Source organism: Anoplopoma fimbria, chromosome 5 (assembly GCF_027596085.1).
Source record: "Anoplopoma fimbria isolate UVic2021 breed Golden Eagle Sablefish chromosome 5, Afim_UVic_2022, whole genome shotgun sequence".
NCBI lineage: Eukaryota > Metazoa > Chordata > Actinopteri > Perciformes > Anoplopomatidae > Anoplopoma > Anoplopoma fimbria.
Window position 1 is genome coordinate 6,864,167 of NC_072453.1, and position 18,843 is coordinate 6,883,009.

At 45.8% G+C, this 18,843-nt stretch overlaps 1 protein-coding gene across 2 annotated transcripts in view; it reads right to left on the reverse strand.

The window, feature by feature from the left end:
• The window catches only part of ntn2 (netrin 2), a 39,491-nt gene that overhangs the window by 16,721 nt on the left and 3,927 nt on the right, over positions 1 to 18,843 (reverse strand). For both annotated transcript variants that reach the window (XM_054599092.1, XM_054599093.1), the window contains exon 2: positions 8,677 to 9,949. In XM_054599092.1, the coding sequence (XP_054455067.1) occupies positions 8,677 to 9,727 (1,051 nt within the window). In that variant the 5' untranslated portion in view covers positions 9,728 to 9,949. The remainder of the gene's footprint in view (positions 1 to 8,676; positions 9,950 to 18,843) is intronic.

The following is an 18,843-nucleotide window of genomic DNA, read 5'->3' on the forward strand; positions in this document are numbered from 1 at the left end:
CACACACACACACACACACACACACACACACACACACACACACACACGACACCCCACCTTCCCCCTCAACCTGCCACCCCCACCATCGCAGCACCCCCCCCCCCTCACGCAAATTAGGCTCAGCGGGGATAACTGAACACTGTTGAAGGCCATTTTTCAATTCATTAACACATCAAAGCCTCACTAGTGCGCTGCAAAAAAAATAAAATAACATTCAGTAATTCTTATCTGTTGGAGGAAAAAAAACAGACACTTCGGTGTTCTGAGTTCTGTGGGTGGTGGAGAGTCAGCAAAGAAACTGAGATCCTCCAGTAAGCGTGGTTATTTTATGGGTCAGGGTCCAATTTGAGGATGAGTAAATCTGGATCCTCGTGTTGTCGTGGAAATCAAATAACAAACATATGCGACGGGCTTGGCAAACAGAGGGATGCTGCAACAAAAATAAACGAGGGGATGGCAAGAAACCCCCTCGGAAACTATTAGAGTAGAGAATAGTTGCACTACTTTGTCATCAAAATGAACAGCGCCAGATGCATATTTTGGTGGAATAAGTGCTGGAGTAAATGTCTTGTTTTTATCCAATATCTTCCTCTGTACAGTTTGCACTCATCTCAATTTGTGATCTTACTTCTGCTTACTTTTTTTAGGTGCAGATAGAGTTAGGGAGTATTTCAGGTTAAGTAGACCAACAGAAGAACACACCACTGTTCTATCTCAGCTTTCATAAAAGGTTCCTCAACAAGTAAATGTGCTCTGAACAAGCTCACGGACTGGTCCGTCATGTGCGCTATGACAAATTGGCCCGTAAAGACTGCACTCAACAAATAAAAAAGTGTGTTTGTGCGCTACCTCTCAGCTCCCCTCCACATGTCAGGGATAAATCTAACCTCATTTTTCCTTCAGCCCCACCAAAGCCAAGCCGGTAAGCACAGCCAATTGATTTTGGATGCCTGTGCAAAACCCAAATCCCATGGCTAAAATTGGTTCTTAAAAATCGAAGGGGCCGCTCGCCCACCGCCACCTTTCCCCTCCTGGCCCAGGCCGCACTCCAGACCTGCTGCAGCCCCCCTTGGGTGCTTTCTCCGCCTGGCCAAACAGGCTCTGCTATATGGGCTCCTGCCATCATGTGTGTGTGTGTGTGTGTGTGTGTGTGTGTGTGTGTGTGTGTTCGCTGTGAGTCTGTGTCTGTGTGTTTGGGCTGAGTTCCGCCTGGCTGCTCCAGCCACCTGCTCAGGGCACCGGGGGGGGAACACCCGGTTAATTAGCTCCTCATTAGTGCCAAGGCAGTGTACAGTGTGGACACACACACACACACACACGCACACACACACACACACACACACACACACACACACACACACACACACACACACACACGCACACGCACACGCACACACACACGATTGCTCACAAAATGACATGGATCAAATAACAAAGATGCCTTAAAAAAAAAAGTGAAACAAAAGTGAGACACCGCTGGCTGTAATGAGCTGTGGAGAACAAGCTGAGACAAAGATTTAAGAACTCCGAGCTGAAGACTAACAGGAAACTACAACTAGTCCCGCTGTGTGCATTACATGGAGCGTGCTATGATGTATGCAGGAGCTTCTACTTATTTGTAACAAAGCCACTCCAGAGCCAGTTGCTCTTTCCCTCTCTTCCACACAGACATCTTTCACTTCTAGCTTTGACACAACGTCCCAACCCTCCCCGCCCTCCACTGGTTTCTGCGGTTAGCCTCACGCCGTGGGCTTAAGAGCCGACTCTTGGGAGCCCTTTTGAACTAAGAGTCCCCTTAATTCCTCGCCCACCCCTTCCCTAAGCCTCCCTCCACCCCCCCTCCTCTCCTCTTACTTTCATGAGACCCCATCTTGAATACTCTCACTGGTTGCCTCTCCCTCCTTCTACTTCATCATTCCCCAACCCTTTCTCTTGTCCATCCTTTCCTTCATCTCCCGTTTCTCTCTCTGGATGGCATCAGGCAAGGAAAGATTTTTTTAACAAGATTAGGCTGGAGGGTTGCCATGTTGGGGGGGCCTGGTGTCAGTGGTGAGTTGAGTCTTTAGCTCAGTTCCCTCTCTCTGGTCCACTTCACTTCCCTACGTCTAAACAGTGTTATCTGTCTCCCCTCCTTTGCCTTTCCTCTCCGTCTGCCTCGGTTGCTGGTTTTCCTGCAGTCCTGAGACTAGGAGCAGAAGTAGACAACTGTTGTGCAATCAAATTATCACAGTGAATCAGTTAAAAACAAGGTAAAACAGATGTACTTTTGCCATGACTTTTGGCGTACACAACCATGAGGTCCAGTCAGGGGGATGCACGCAAGGCCTGGGCTGGTTTAGAAATAGAAGTGACAGATGGACCCTACTGTGTAAATTCACCACTGCGGCCAGAGATGACCGTAGAACTGCTGAGGGAAAACCTAATGTTTGTTTCTGCTCAGCTTGTGACGCAGGCTTGTATATGAATGCACGGAAAGGAAAAGGAGTCCTGGGTTGATGACGGGTAACCCAGAGCAGGAAAAAGGAAGGTCAAATGTTAAGGTGAGGAGGAAAATATTAAAATAAGAAGCTGGACAAACACCATGTTCATTTTAATTTGAAATGAGCCCAATTCGAGATTTTCCTGATGACATCATGAGGGTCTTTTTCTCAGAGCCACAGAGGGCATAATACTGGCTGAGCAGTACTCGTTTTTACAAAGAAACTAATCCTTATCTTAATTTGTCTGGGCTAAATTTAGCTGTGTTTCATTCCACTTTGACTCATACTGCCACTGCAAACTGACAAACACTAACATTTCAAATACATGAACGTGTGCAGAGACACAAACAGTGCATACATTCAAAAGAATATGGCCACGACGTGTCAGCCATAGTCAGACAAACCACAGCTAAAAGAGAGCCAAGCGATTATCACACACTCATTGTTAAAAAAACAACGTATATTCCAACAGCCTCTGAATCTTGCTGCCACCAGCAACACCGGCTGGTAGCCAAAAACCACATGTTTTTCTCAGGCAATAGAGCACAGAGGCCTGCGACAGCATTAAAAAAAAAAGAAGCAAACTGTGAAGTAAAAACACAGGAAATTCAATGAGAGAAGAAAAAAAGGCTGATTTCAGCAAAAAAAAAAAAGAGAAATATAGATGAAATAAAAGAAGAGGTAGCAGAAGGGAAAAGGCAGAGGGGTTTGTCTCAGACAAGAGTCAGTTACAGAAGGATAGAGGGGAAGAGAGCGCCGGCGGTGACGGGCACCTCAGGAGGTGATTGCTACCATCTGTGGGGGAGAGTCGATGTGGCCTGCAGGGAGAGCAGGGTGGGCACGCTGCAGCTCCACCAGTTTGCTTTGGCACAGGGATGAAACGCCACATCGCACTACTAGGTTACATGTGACTCTCGCACATGCACTAATGCAAAGAGATGCATATGCACACACACAAAAACACACACAAACACACACTTGGACTCAAGTCAGCCACACAGCATTTCCGAGGGATCCAGCGCTTTAACCCGGCTGACATTAATGTTGTTATTTGACACTTTGCTGTCCCTAACATTTATTTCACCATGTTCCCTGCTTGCCAGAGAGCCTTTACGGGTGGCTTCATGGAACTAGAAAAAGCATCAGTCCCTTGTGGATTGGCCGAGGACCAAAGTTGCAATACTGTCAGAGGGAATAAAAGCAACGAGCAAAGCTACAGTACAAACCAATCAATCGGACCAAACCCTGTTGGCTCAGCCAGATGAAAGGAGGTTACTCTTGCTTCAAACACACACACACACACACACACACACACACACACACACACACACAAACACACCACCAAAACAAAGCTCACGCACACCTCATGTTTGTTGGCCTGGCTGTTCTGTAGCAGCCCCTGCGTCTCACGCTAACCACCCCAGAGGCATCATTTCATAGGGCTGTTGATTTTAGAACAACATTCCTCGGCTGTGTAATTATTTAAAAGCACAGGAGGTTTCTTTTTAAAAATCACTTTCTTTCGCTTCACCCCCCCTCCTTTTTCTTCAACACACACAAACTTCTCCTGCTCATTTGCGTGTCCCGCTGTAAGTAATTGAAGTGTCGGTTCCTCGTTAGCCTCCAGCGACGGGCGGCGGAGGTGGGAGGGTCTTTAAGTCAATTAAAGCTAAAGTAGGAACAAGGCACATACATGTAATATCACGGCGGCTCTGTCTTTTTTCATCATTAGCCGTCTATATTCGGCACCTCACTGAGCTTCATATCATGTTGCCCTCTAGAGATAGACCGCTAAATTTCAGTTTTCTGTGTGCTGGATTCTCAGGGTTCAACGTGGAAATTCAAAGTAGTCCGGTGAGGTTATCTTTGTTCTAACCAAGACCCAACAACATTGTGTTGCAAGAACAAAAGAACACAAATCCTGCTTCTTTTTATGCAACAATTGGGAACCTCCAAAACTCGGTGTTGTTCATGTTATTGAACAACACCGGGGGAGTGTGAAAGGATGGAGGCCTATTTTGAAATTCTAATCAGCATCAAAAAACCATCTGCCCGTCTTTGGTGAGGGAAATGACAAGAGAGAGAGAGAGAAAGAGAGAGAGAGAGAGAGAGAGAGAGAAGAGAGAGTTTGTGCTTCTGTGGTCTTTGGAGTTTCCACAGCTCTGTACAGATCTGACGGCTTATTCTGAGTCCTGTTCCTGAGCATGTGTTCCTGCCTGGCCTCTTCCTCTAACTCACACATTCTCACACACACACACACACACACACACACACACACACACACACACACACACACACACACACACACACACACACACACACACACACACACACACACACACACACACACACAGACACAGACACACACAGACACACACAGACACACACCTCTGTTGGATCTGCACTCCGTTTCCTAAGAAACCCATCTGTCAAATTCCCCCTAATTCCAGCTAATAGTTTCCAAAAAACAGAGGCTGAGCCCACCAAAAACCACGAGTCCCCTGAAGAGGTTTGAGAGGGTTGTGACGTGGCCCCTTGACTGCAGATCAGTCTGTTCTGCTTCTCATTCATTAGTGTGGAAGACATGATCTAATAAGATCTATTATGTAACAGGCAATAACTTTTTAGACGTAAAACCTAACTTGTGGGAATTCCCTTCAGGTGATGACTGCTGGAAAAGGAGAGTCTACAGTGAATACTTATGTGGTTGATTGATTTAATTTGAAAGGAAACTCCTCTTCTTGTGCAAAAACAGAATACCATATCACTCATTCCCCACCGGACTCAATATGTCAAAACCTAGTATTAAAAAATGTTCACCACCACACCCTGATGTTGCAGCAGAGCGGGAACACCCAGTTCTGAGACCAACCGCAGCTCACCTGCGTTTCTGGCAAATCAGCCCAAATGGCGTTTCAAACAGCCTTCATATGACCTCTGCTTTTATAATGCTATGAATGCAGACCAGTGTGCCTGGAGCAACACTGGGAGCAGACCTGGCCTGACTGGTCCATTAGGGATGGATGGTGTCTGGCTCGTAGCGTCCCAGAGCAGAACTCTGGACTTCCTGCAGGCGGAGTCCGAAGCGAGGCAAAGGACGGGATGAAGAATAGAACAGCTCGGTGCCTCATGGTGACTGTAGACACGACCAAGAGTCCAGAGAGCTCCTACACCACCATGAATGATCAACTGCTCAGGATGTCACATCGACGTTGACTCCACAAGAGGCCACTTCATCTTCTACAGTGACTTTGGCAGACTCTATTATGGCATGACACACCGCCTCACATTTTTAATTCAACAAAGTATTTACATTTCAGCAATTGACCATGCCAGCAGAAAAGCCAATACTCCATCACGAGCAGTAACCAAATAGCTTTTATCCATCTGTTTCCTCATTCTGTCCCGTGGCTCAAAACCTCGGGGCAGATAAATCACAGCTTTTTCCATCATGTCTCCCTCAATACAAACACACGCGCTCCTTTACGAGGCTGCCCTCTCTGACTACCAGAGCGGGGATTTGTAAACCGATGTCTTGAGGCAGGATTCATAGCGAGGGAGGCGGCAGATGGGGCGTGTGTGTGCATGGCTTGTGTCTGGAGACGGTACGCAAGCTTGCCAAGAGCGCAGACAGTAATCTTGATGCGGTGCATGTCAAACGTTTAGTAAGACCAGCAAACAATCAAACCAGCCTGTTAGAAAACAATGTTCTTGTAGTGCAGGGTAGAGATTAAAGTCGAGACTGCTCCGAGTGAGGAGCAAAACTCAAAACCATCTTTACAACAGTGTGTGAATAAGCGGTGGAATCGGCTACCAGGCACATGCTTTCTCAAGGACTGACAGACTGAGCTAGGCCGTGAAACAGCAATTGATTTGGCTCTACATCTGCCCACTTTTGAATTCCTCATTACCCACAAACCATCTCCCCGTCAGCTTAACCCCGTCAACACCCCACAAAGGATTATGACCCCTGCCCGGCCCCCTCAGACCCTACCTTTAACCCAAACACCCGCAGGGCCTCATGAAGGCTCTGGTGACACCTAAGGGACTCCTTGAATCTGTAACTTGCCACTCTTACACACTTGCCCGGGATAAATACTTGCACCTCGCTGCCACAGTGGCTCACACCGGCAACCCTCCCCTCCCCCCCTCCACCTTTCGTGCACCACATCAGAAAGAAAAAGCAGCTCGGAGAAATCAACAAGGGGCGGATGCATTTTAAGAATGGGTTTTAATATACACTGGGGAGACTTTTTTAAAGGCTTTCCTGCTACTTTGAGGATATGTTGGAACCAGTTCTACCGGAATAAGCTATAAAGAGACTTTTGGAACATAAAATTGGGGACATCTGGGACCGACTTTTTGGCTCGTCCGGATGTGTGATCAGGTATAGCGTGCAACGTATATTAGGCTTTAACTGCCCCGTATCAACACTGGGATTATGTCATCGGAGTTGGCCAGTGCAGCCGGGCTGTTTAGTCCTGGAATTGTGGATGGAAGTGACATATCAATCCCGCAGAGAAGAGCTCTACCGGGAAACGGGTGTAACATTTCGGAAACAGCAACGGGACGTTTGAAAGAGGGCGTGTGCAAAAGTATGTGCAATAAAACACTGAGGGATTTACAGGATATTGTTGTCGAAGGTGTCTAGGTGTGTAATGTGTGTGAGTGTGTGCGTGTAGCTGAGAGCTGAGTAAGTAACGGTGTCAAGGATCGACGAGAAGCCAAAGTAAGGCAGCGTCGGCCTGAGAGCTTTCAGAGGACAGAGAGGGAATGTTGGCTCCATCGGCCGGTCTGAGGTTAAAATGGCTTTGCTCCTCTGGCTCTGTCACTCTCTGTCGCTTTTAAACAGATCTGGCACTGTTCAATGCTAAATATGATCTCATGCCAGCTCACAGGGCAATTATAACATGTTAGAAAAATATACAATGTTTTTCAATGTCCTGCTCCTGTTTTTTTCTCTCTGGCTGTAATTTTTATTTCATTACGGGGAAAGGTTAAATTGGGGACAGTGGTTTCTAAACTGGTTTTATTTTCCTACGCTAACAAATTTTTATGACAGGCGAAATTGACCTGAATTAAGTTCCACCTATGTCTATTTATACTAACAGAGAAATGCTGTTAAAACGACCGCCGTAGAAACATACACATATTAGAGAACGTATACCTGATGAAAACATGACTAACATGGCACACGTCTAAATCCTTTGTACATCCATGAAATTAAAATATCACATTAAAGCCTGATGTAGTACAAATGTAATCCATTTGTATTAACTAAAATTGCCAGAGAAATTGCTATAATTTTACTTGGCAAGCTTTCAGAGTACGTCTGGATGACTTTTACAGAGCATGTCTTGAGGTGGAGTCAAACACTGCCAAAAAACATTCTTGGATGACTTCGCTGTAGCAGTTTGCCAATGACTCAAGCTGTTGTCACCCACTGTTTAGGCTAACTTGTGAAAAAATAGTTTTTTTTCATAGTCAAGTCCAGAAATCCTGATTTTGTTAAGAGTTGGGCTGTTTCTCTGAAGAGCAACGGTAAATAGAAGGGGCTGATGGGAAATGCAAGAAAAAGGGATGGGCCTCATGTTTTGAGAGACGTTGCCAAAGTTGCAAGCTCAAACCACTTTCTGCTACCAGAACTCCTCACCTGTAAAAACACAAACATATCCGGTGTGTTCTGGCAAGACTCTTAATTACCCCTCTGACAGTCAAACACAGGTCACAAATTCAATTTGTTGGCCGGATTTTACAGTGATGTCCTCATCCTGAGAGAGGGCGTGAAGAGGTCATGACTCTATCCAACAAAGAAATTAACAACTTGTATTTTGAAATAATTGCTTATTTTCATGCACTCATTGAACTAAGAATTGTGCAGTGTGTTTCAACACATCACATTTGCATGCTTCGTTTATAACGGTCACTGAACTGATGTTAAAACAGCTAAAGGTTATTTTGCTAATGACTGGGTTTTGATCTTCTCTTTTGTATGATTTTTCTTATAAAAAATTCAACACAGAACGTTATAGACACATTGTGTGTCCTCTCAGAAAATCTGTTGCTATACTTAAGTTTTTAGAAATCAGTCTGTGTTGCTTGCAGGTAAAGAGAAATCTCCAGCATGTTCCACATCACACTAACTCAAACATGTTAAAAGCACATAGAGAATGACAGATAAGAGGGAAAGACTTACGCAGACACTCATTGGCCTCGCGGGCATTGGCCCTCTGCCACGGTCGGTCGTAGTGAAAGGGCTTGCAGCGGTCACATTCGGGTCCCTCTGTGTTGTGCTTGCAGTCGCACACCAGCTTGCCTTCCTTGTCTTTCAGACAGCGGGAGCCGTGTCCGTTGCATTTACACCTCCCACCCACCTGGAAGTCTCCCACTGCATAGAAATACGTCGGCAGCGTCGTCGTCACCGCCATGGGGTCGTCGTCCCTCCCTCCGCTGTTGCTCCCAGCCCCCAGCCCCAGCTCCCGGGGCAGCTGGGGCCGGCTGAAGACCACGCGGATGTCAGTGACGGTGACCCAGTCCTGTAGGACGGGGCTGTTGTCAAAGTCTTTGCCGGAGGGCCGTCCGTCCAGAGTGCTGAAAGCGATGAGTCCTCCAGACAGCGGGTAGAGGTCAGTGTGGCCATCGGTGCAGAGAGCCTCCTGTTCGTTCTGCTTGGTAATGGTTGCTTTGTTGGGCCGATTGTACATGCGCCGGCACTGCGAGGAGTAGAACTGGTAGGGCATCCAGGTCTTGCCGTAGTCCATGCTCTTGTATATGGTCAGGGATTCGGGTCGTGGGGAACAGAACTGCAGGCTGACATAGGTGATCTCAAACTTTTTGCCGAGTGAAAGGGTGAGGCTCACGTTGTGCGGCGAGGTGTTCAGATTCTCTGACTGCCAGCAGGTGATGTTGTGTGCTGAGTTTAGGTCAGTGAGGTAGGAAGCAGGGTGGGCACGGCGAGGGTCAGCCGCGTCACAGATTTGGCATGTGCGCACAGAGGGCCGATCGTCGCCCCTCTCCACCACGCTGCAGGAACGGGACGCAGGCCGGCCGCAGACGCTGGACACCATCACCTCCTTGCCGAAGGCGGCATTGATAAACTCGGGGATACAGCGGCGGGCTGCGCCTGTGTCATCATAGCAAGGGTCCGGTGGGGTCTGCTGCCCTGCGAAGGGATTGGCGGCACTGTGGGTGGAGGCCGAGCATGCTAGGAGGCAAAGGCCCAGCAGGCACCTCCAGGGTTCCCTCATCCTGCTCAGAGGCCCTGTGTGTGAGTGTATGTCTGTGTTTGTGCACGGATGAGTCTTTGTGTGTGCACCCAAGAGTCTGCGTGTGAAATGTGAAGATGTACGTGTCGTCCTGCAGATGTGTCCGTCTGTGTGACTTTCCCCTATGTGTGTATAATTGGGAGTCAATGGAAGGAGAGTGTCTGAGCTCAGTGACCCTTCACTTCAGGCTGTCCAGAGTCCTTCCTGTAAGAGACAGAAACAAACACAAAGGTCAATGTCATAGACATATTTTTACCATAATAGGGAATAAAACAGAAAGTTATGCTGATCTAATTCTACTGTATAAAAAAAAAGAGTGCATCTTCAAAATCAAATTATATCTGCCCTTAGGAGGAAATGCAATTGTATCTTTATCTACTGTACAATTACAAGTGAATGTTTCATTGACTAAAAGCCTGTCAAAGGATAAGACAGTTAGGCAGGGGGCCCCGAGAGAAAGGATGTGACCATTTAAAGAGAGACATTAGTGGCTGCAAGTGACTGCATCCTGAATTTTAATGCCGGCCTCTCATTCAGTACTTCCATTCAGGTCAAAACTGGCCAAGCCTTCTGGTCATGCTTGAGCAGCATGGCAGAAGTCACCCTATAATCCCTGGTCATGCTGCAAAGCAGTGGACCGTGTGTGACCCCAGTCAAACCTCTGCTTTAGGAGAGTGCCCAGAAAAAAAGGGAACTATTTCTTTATATGAAAATATGGCTCTACTTTTAAGCTCTTACTGATTTTTTGCAGGAATTCAACGGAGAAATCAACCATAGCAACACTATTGTTACACAGGGCTGACCTTGGAGAAGGCAGCATTATGTTCATTCAATGAACCAGAAATTTCACCAAAAAGTGAGGATTATTCTCTGCATTAAAAAGAACTGAGGCTACGAGACTCCATTCAAGCCTTTTCTAAATCTCTGGGTCAAGTTGGTACCTGGATGACATCATTCATACGCTCACAGCTAGACGAGGGGCCTCTCTGTCCCAAAGAGAGAAGATTGAGGGGAGGGGGGTGTTTGGGGGTCGAAAAAAAGAAGACAGAGAAAGAGATGTTTATAGCCTGAGGCTTTTCCTTCCCTAATCCCCCTTTTTTCTTTTTTACTTCCCTGGGTGTCAAATCCAGAAGAACCCCATTTCACAACAGACAGCTGAGGGGTTGAGAAGGCACCCCAACCCTCTTTGCGAGGTATTTATTAAATTACAATGAATCCCACCCACCTCCTCTCACCCTCACTCGCCCTCTTATACTACAGCATCCCTCTTCATCTTGGTAGAACAAAGCGTCGCCTCTGTATCCACTTCAGTCAAGCGGGGAAGGCAGACAGACGGATTTAAGAGGAGTCGGAAAAACAAAAGTTTGGTTCTTTTCTTATGTGAGGGGTCCTAAGCTAGCAAACCCTCAAAAGAAGGCCCAGTGGCCTGGTAAATAGGACCACTCTTCTGTGCTCAAGTGCTTATACCCAGCAATTTGGCCTCTTCTCAAACACTCATTGGGTGTTAAAGGAAAATAGAGGGAGGGAATTATACAGAGCAGAAAAGACAGTGAGGAAGAAAATGACACAAAGTGGGAGTACAACCGCTTCTTATGTCAATCCTAGAAAACGGAAGATAACTGCAAATATAAATTACTTTTCAGATTTTCCTGCTTCATTTGAAACTATACTTTAGATAAAGAGATAAGTGTATATTTCTCATCATGTCAAGCTCGGAGGTAGACACAAAAAAATCTGCTGCTAATAAATATTTCTGAGTATATGAAAAATGGATTGCAGGAAATGGGCCAGCTCATAAATGAGTGGAGTAAGAGTGGGCAATGCCAGGACGGATAAGGACATTGATCAATGACATGTGTCTGAGGACGAGGAGGTTAAAGTGGGCACGCAGGAGGGAGTTCATCAGTCTAGGCACTCCATCAAAAGGCTGGCCGCGGTAGAGCTGGCGGGCCCGACACCCACTGGGGAGGGCATGGAGAGACGGCTGATAGAATTAGCAACTCATGAGCGTCCGGGCGGAGCTTCCATCAGCAGCATGTTCATCCGAGAAAGAAAACACAGTGGGGAGGCTCTGAGAGGGAAGAAGGGAGGTAGGAAATTATGACAGGTGAGGGAAATAGAAAAAAGATGGAGAGAGGGAATTATTCAGGCTAAGTATTTGATGGGCATGTTGTTGAGGGAGTGAGAGGAAGTTAGGAAAGTAAAAAAAAAAAAAGAGGCAGGAAACTACTTGACAGAGTTAGGAGACTGAAAAAGAGGATAAGCAGGCACAAGGAAAGAAGAGTAACAGGAGATAAGAAGGAAAAAGAGGGGCACGACAGTGATAAAGCAGAAATGACTCGAGGGAGGACGAGCGAGGACAGATATGAATGGAAGCAGCAGGAAAGAGAGGGAAAGTGACAGAGATGGAGGGAGGGGGAAGTTGGAAAAAAATGAGAGAGGGAGAGATGGAGAGTGAAACAGAGAGAGAGGAGACAGATTAAGGTGTCTGGACTTTGGATGACTAAATATGGTGCGGTCCGTGTGCCGCCGGGCCTGCTGGGAGATTCTTCCAGGGTCTGGTGCTGTCAGGCGCGTCTGGCAGATGAGCATGTAGGTTAAACAGAGAGAGAACAGTGACAAGGCTGTTTAATTCCACTCTGTGCGCCCTCTGAAATAGATGCTAGCCTCAGCAGCAAGTGTTAACGCTCGCCTGAGACAGTCCAGCAGCACTGTGCTCTGGCAATGGTGCGGGGTCTTTATTAAAAACGTACTCTACACAGCTATTAACAATGCAAAATGTGAGCCAGCTCCACAAAATCCTCCTGGATCCGTAAGTGTTGCCAGGAAGTCAGCACAGTGGTGTAGCTGGCTGACCTTTGAAATACTAAGAATCTGTTTCAGCAAAAAAAAATCTCTGCTTTAAGCATTGACAGTGTGTTTAACAAGCCACAATTTCACCCTCAGCCAGGGCGGACATTGTCTTCCATTAAATGTGGTTGAAGTAGCAACAGCTGCATACTCATGGGCCTGTCTTTCTGAGGAAGACAATGAATAACATGCAAAAGTGCTGCTGGCTTTATATTTAACATACAAACATTAGCGTGGTATTGATCTTTGCATCAAACTAACCAAGCAAATTAATGTATTTCCCAAACCTTTCCTCTTATAGATTTAGCGTTAATCCATATATAAAACATGTTAGGATTACTTCAAATTTGCTTCAAACTTCAAATCTGAGATTTTATTTACATATTGACTTCTCTTGTGTCTACATTTAGATCACATATTGTGCCCCTTAAAGTAGACCACAACCCTACCACCACATGGTATGTGAAAAGACAAACGGTTCCTGCAGCAGCTAAGCCTTTTTTAAAGTGAATTGCTGCAGGGAGTGTGGTGACAAATACAAACAGCATAACCAATTCATCACTGCAACATTCCTCCGTGGATTAATGGCAAGGAAAATGTACTTGTGCCGACGTGCTACAATCCCCAGCAGCTAAGCTACTGCAGTGTTAAATCACTTTTCCCATTAGCAATACAGACTGTGTATGGATGAAAAAATATGGGGCTTTTAGAGTGGAAGATCCCTTCATGAGAAGTTGTGCCTCACCACAAAGACCACTCAGGCCATTTGGCTTTTGGAACGTAGCAAATGGTCTTAATCACACAGTGACAGTCCAATTAGAGAAGGTAGGTAATGGAGGGCAAAAGGAAGGGAAATTAAATTAAATTCCCTTCCTTTTAGCGGTGGGTGAGGTGTAGAGGGAGTGACGGAGAGCCAGAGAGAGAGAGAAAGACAGGAACAGGAAGATGACAGGGTGGTCCGGTGGTTTTCCGTCAACGTTTTTTCAGCTTCTCCCTGTCACCGGGAGATCATCTCATGTTGAGTTGTCTCTCTTTCAAGCGTGGGCGCCTCTGTCAGAGTTCACAGATTAGGAAAACAGAAGTCGCTGAGAGGCTTTATTTGGCTTGGTCGTGGAGGAGGGGGCCGCCACGGGAGGTGAGGATAGGAGAAGGACAGCTGAGCCACTTAGTATCCCGAGTGGGGAGCTTTTCACGCTGCTCCGGAGAGTTGGCGTGGTGGCCCCAGTAAGACTGGGAGTGAATGGAGGTCTACTAGGTTGCCTCTCTCGGTTGACAGCAAGCTGGGGCCCAAACTGGTTCCCTGCTGTCCCTTCAGTCTGCTGTACAGTAATCCCTGGTGGGGTTATTAGTGGCTGCCCACAAGCATGGAGGACTTTTTAATAGGCTAACAACAGGACCACCTCCATTCTCATTATCATTATAGAGAGAAGTGTTGCATGAATATAAAGGAACAGTGAGAGCGGCAACAAAGTAACCCCCCCCGCACAGACTGCACAGTTTGAGGTTGTTGTCGACGTTATTCACCTGAATAACATCTCAGCTCATGTTTGTCTAATTCAGAGATCACATCCTGGAATAATTTTATTAATCTGTTGATTTAAAATATTTTTTTTACCCATTTTTTGTAAAAAAAAAAAATTGCCATTTCTTCTTCAATAAATTACATTCGATTTTCAAAAGTTTAAGAGATTAATTTTCTGTTAAATGACTAATCGATTATTTGAATATTTCTTTCAGCACCAATCACATTCGTTACTATCTGTATCGTTACACACACACACACACACCAACACACTCATTTTATAGTCAAATAAACCTGTCCAGATGAATCAACATGACTGACAGGCCTCAGGTAACAGGGGTCACGTATTAGCCGCCTGAATTCCACTTGATGATGGCCGTCTCCGCAGCGGTGACGACGATCCTGCTGTTTTTGTAAGCCTGCATGAGTGTGTGTGTGTGTGTGGGTGTGTTGGTGTGTGGGTGGGTGTAGGGTGCTGCGAGTTCCTCACTGGCATTCATTAGGGATTGAGGAGGAGGGGAGGAGGAGCAGGGAGGGCCGAGGGCAGGAGGGGGTCAACTCTCACAGCTGAGAGCGTCATTAGCCGGGGATCACTGACAAATTTTTAAAGTCTGCTTGTGTCTGCTCAGAGTCTCTGTGTGAGTGTTTCTGTGAGGTTTAATCTGATAAATGTCTATTGTTTTTTTTTTGTTTTTGCTTTACTCTTAATCCAACTTTAAAAACTGTTCCTAGTCACTTCAAAATAATGTTGAATTTGTAACCATAGCAGAAAATAGTTGCTCTCTGTCAGCAGGATAATAATCCTATAATACATCTCATAATACATCTCAAAGCAGGAGGGTCCAAAAAGCATCATAAAACATATATATGAAATAATCTCTGCCTTTCCATATTTTCTCTACACTGTAGGGAGAAAGGCAGAACGCCCAGTAGAGGAATGCAGCAGCTTCTGTGGCCAAGCCCACACGGCTGGCCCCGAGTCCAACAGCGGCTCTTTAAATCAACAGAACCGGATCCAGAACCGAACAGGAGGAGAGAATACAGACCGCGCTAGGTGGGATATGAGGGTCGGGCTAATTCTCACAGATTCACAGACAGGAAGTTGTACTAAGCCACCGCTCTCTTTATTCATGCACGTATACACTTTAGTCCGAAAGCAGGAGAAAAATGCTGATGGGACAAGATTAGTATTTTTCTGTTAATGTTGTTTTCTGTGAGGTCTGTGTTTTTAGTAAGAAAATGGGAGGCGTAGGGAGGGGAGTGGACATGATCAGGCCGACAATTGTGTGCAACAGTGACTCAGATTCTGGGTTAAGCAGGGCTGATTAGTGAGAAACAAGAAAAGACATATCTAGAATAAGAAGGGCTCTGTGTTTTATTCTCACATTGATTTTTAATCCCAACACGTCCAAACATTGCTGTGCAACGAAAAGAAACTGTACTGAAGTTAAGAATGTTTGTTTTCAGTAAGAAAAAGTGAACAAATGGAGACAAAGCACAAATGTGGTGCTGAGTATGAGATTTCCTTTAAAGTAAACTAAAAACATTAACAGCTCAGCTTTGAGGTGATTGAACCTCAAAGGGTATTTTAAAAATGTTTATGCATTTTGATTTCTAGTAAGCACAAAAATAACTTGTTGAACTTACACTACACAGTATTGTAGCAGGGTTTGCAATTAACAACGAGCACCTAAGACGGCATTTTATTTTTCACTTAAAATATGGGAAACAATGTGTGCAACTACACTGTGGCATCATTGCTAAAAATTCCAAGCAGGGGTATAAACTACATAGGACATCCCACAATGCTTCAGTGTTGAATAAATTCAATTTAAGAATATAGCTGTGAACATGAGAGTGAGGGAGGGAAAAGTTGTACTTTGATTTTTAACACACAGGGTGATGGAATTGGGAAGAGTTCAACGATTTATAGCCTCCTGTATCAAACTGTGATCTGCTCTAAAATACAAGAAAACAAATGATCTACATGTGCTGTCAAGATGCGCAGAGAAAGGGATGACACACGCCGCATTGGGATGAAGGGCAGTGACACAGATTCATTCTCGGTGTTTGTCACTGGATGAAGGCCACGCAGCAGTTACAGAGATGATAAAGACATGCAAAAGAAATGCTGAGCGGTTCAAGTGTACTGTTTTGAGAAGTGTGTGGGTGGACTGAGGGCTCCTTGATTGAACATTTCCCATGGACCCGAGCATAACCCTGACCTCAGCTCTGCACCAGTGTGGTTGGACAGGGAGAGGCAGGTGAGGTGGCTACGAGAGGAAGTGGCTCGTTTACAGGGATGGAAGGATTTAAGGAGAGGAGAGGTGAGCGCTCCTTCAAAGCCCTTTGAAGGCTGGCTGCGGTAGGCAGAGCCGCGGTTTTCCCAAAAAGCCCCCCTGACAGGAAAACATTCTTTTTTCCATTGCACAAGAGCAACCTCTACCCCACAGCCAAAAGCAAGGACAAGCTTTGAACTCACAGGGGGAAAAAAACACAAATCATTTTATTAAGTGCTTAGAATACTCGCACGGTTGCGTACATTACACTTAAACACACACGTTGTTGACAGACAAACACATGCGCTCCGCTAGTTTTTATTCCTGATATGTGTCCTCACTCACTCAGCAAGACGCAGTGTGAAGGATGCCAGGGCTTAAGGCTCATCAGAAAAACTCCCTATCGCCACTTACACTCATTCTTCTACCTCAATGGTAACGTTAGCATGGACCGGGTGACCTTGGCCTAAAGGTCGGAGGTCAGCGAAAAGGGGAAGTACCTATTAATTTGTCCCTGCCCTGCTGGCAGGCCGACATCATTTGTCTGAGACTTCCAAAACCACTACAGATCACTGTTGAAATGAAATCTGTGTTATGATGTGATAACGCTTAATGCTTTGGTTGAGGTTTGGTACAAATATGTGCAGCGCTCCCAAGGAGTCACTGTGGGAATTTGCGTTCCCTCACAATAGTTTTTGCGTTCCTCCTGATCCTTAAGAACAATTGGTGTGTTGGTCCAGTCTAACACAAATATCCCCACACCCCATGCTAAAGGTCTTTGTCACTAGATCTTGATTTGCCCGTTTCGGGAGGACACTCTCTGTTAACAAGTGAACATGCTAGCGAAGAGTTGGTCAAACTTTATGGCAGCAGCCTGCTTTTTTTTAACAACATGTTGCTATGCCCTCTGTGCTCTCATGCTGAATAGCTGTTGAAGAGATGAGCAGATTGGAGCTAGCAGCTAGCATACATAGTACCGGGAGAGCCAAACGCACACATCCACTAAATTGTCAATTTGTAAACAACTGACCAGACAGAAACTCTGCATCTGGAGGAAATGTGTGGCTGAAACATTCAGGCCTAGCAGGGTGCAGGGAGGGGCAGGAAGAAGGATGTGAATCTTTGCCCCTGGATCCTCTTCATACAGCGTGAGACAACTTGGGTGTCATGCTGACAAATGACCGGTATTTTAACCGGAAACATAAACCCGAACACACACACACACACACACACACAATTTATCACTTGAAGAGAAAACACACAGCCACTTAAGTCAGTAAGACAGGATTCTCTCCTCTTAAGTGGAGGCAATTACTGTGCGTGTTTGTGACTGAGTATATGTGGCTACTTTATCACCATCTCCATATCCAGGTCTAAATATAAATTCATATCGGGGACGGAAATCACGCAGGATGGAAAGAACATGCAATTTCTACATGAGAAATTGAGTCAAATCCCAATGTTAGACTGTCAATCAAGAAAAAGAGTGTCATATTTGCAGTTGAATCTGGTGCCAGAGAAACATCTGTATTATGAAAAGGTGACCATTCTGATCTCACTGATTCACCAGCAGGGTCATGAACAGAGCTCATTTTTTTTTTAAAAACTGGCTCAAGGTCATTTGTTTGAAGTGACAAAGGATTGACTAAAAGAGGGGATGGAAACCCAGCGAAAACAGAAAAGGAAGGACTGGAAGAAAGTAAGACTACTTTGCCCCGTCGAACTGTTGAAGTCTTCTAGGAGAAACATAGTGGATGTGTTGACTTTACTCGCTCAGGTGGACGGGGCCAAGAGTTCTGAGGAATCCTGCTTTTCCAAGCAGAAGAAAACGATCTACTTATGTTACTGCAGCTTTCTCGTTCTCAATCCATCCGCTTTTCTCTGGGGTTCATAAATACCATGCGCACACACAAACACACTGCCAGGAGTGAATAAAATCTGCACTATGTTGCCTTGGATTAGCTTCCACATCATGTGCCCTCAGCTAGTCCTGGCTCTAACTCCCTCACTCTGTTATTGATGGAAGCAGGGTATGATGCAATTAAATAATGAGGTTTCATTTTCAAAAACAGGGAAGCGATTGCCAGATGAACAGCGCCTTGTTTTTGCCGCACGCATTCAACTCAAACGCATCCGCTGGTTTGGCGTTTTACATTCCCTCTGACCTCAGTGAACGGCGAGGAGCCAGAGGCCTTCCTCGTGGACTGATTCCAGTCATTTGTGGTGAGAAGTAGGTCAAGTGGCTGACACTGTTTCAGTGTGCAATAGGGGCATACTTTAAGTCTATTGAAGCAGTTAAGATAAGCAATCTGTATGAGAAACTCGCTCTCACTTCCAGGCTTGTTGCTGCTTGTGAGCTGACAGAAGATGAGCTCAGAGTGTGCATCCTTAATGTGACGTTTCCTGTCACACCTGGACCACAGTGGGCCACACTGTCACATCACTCT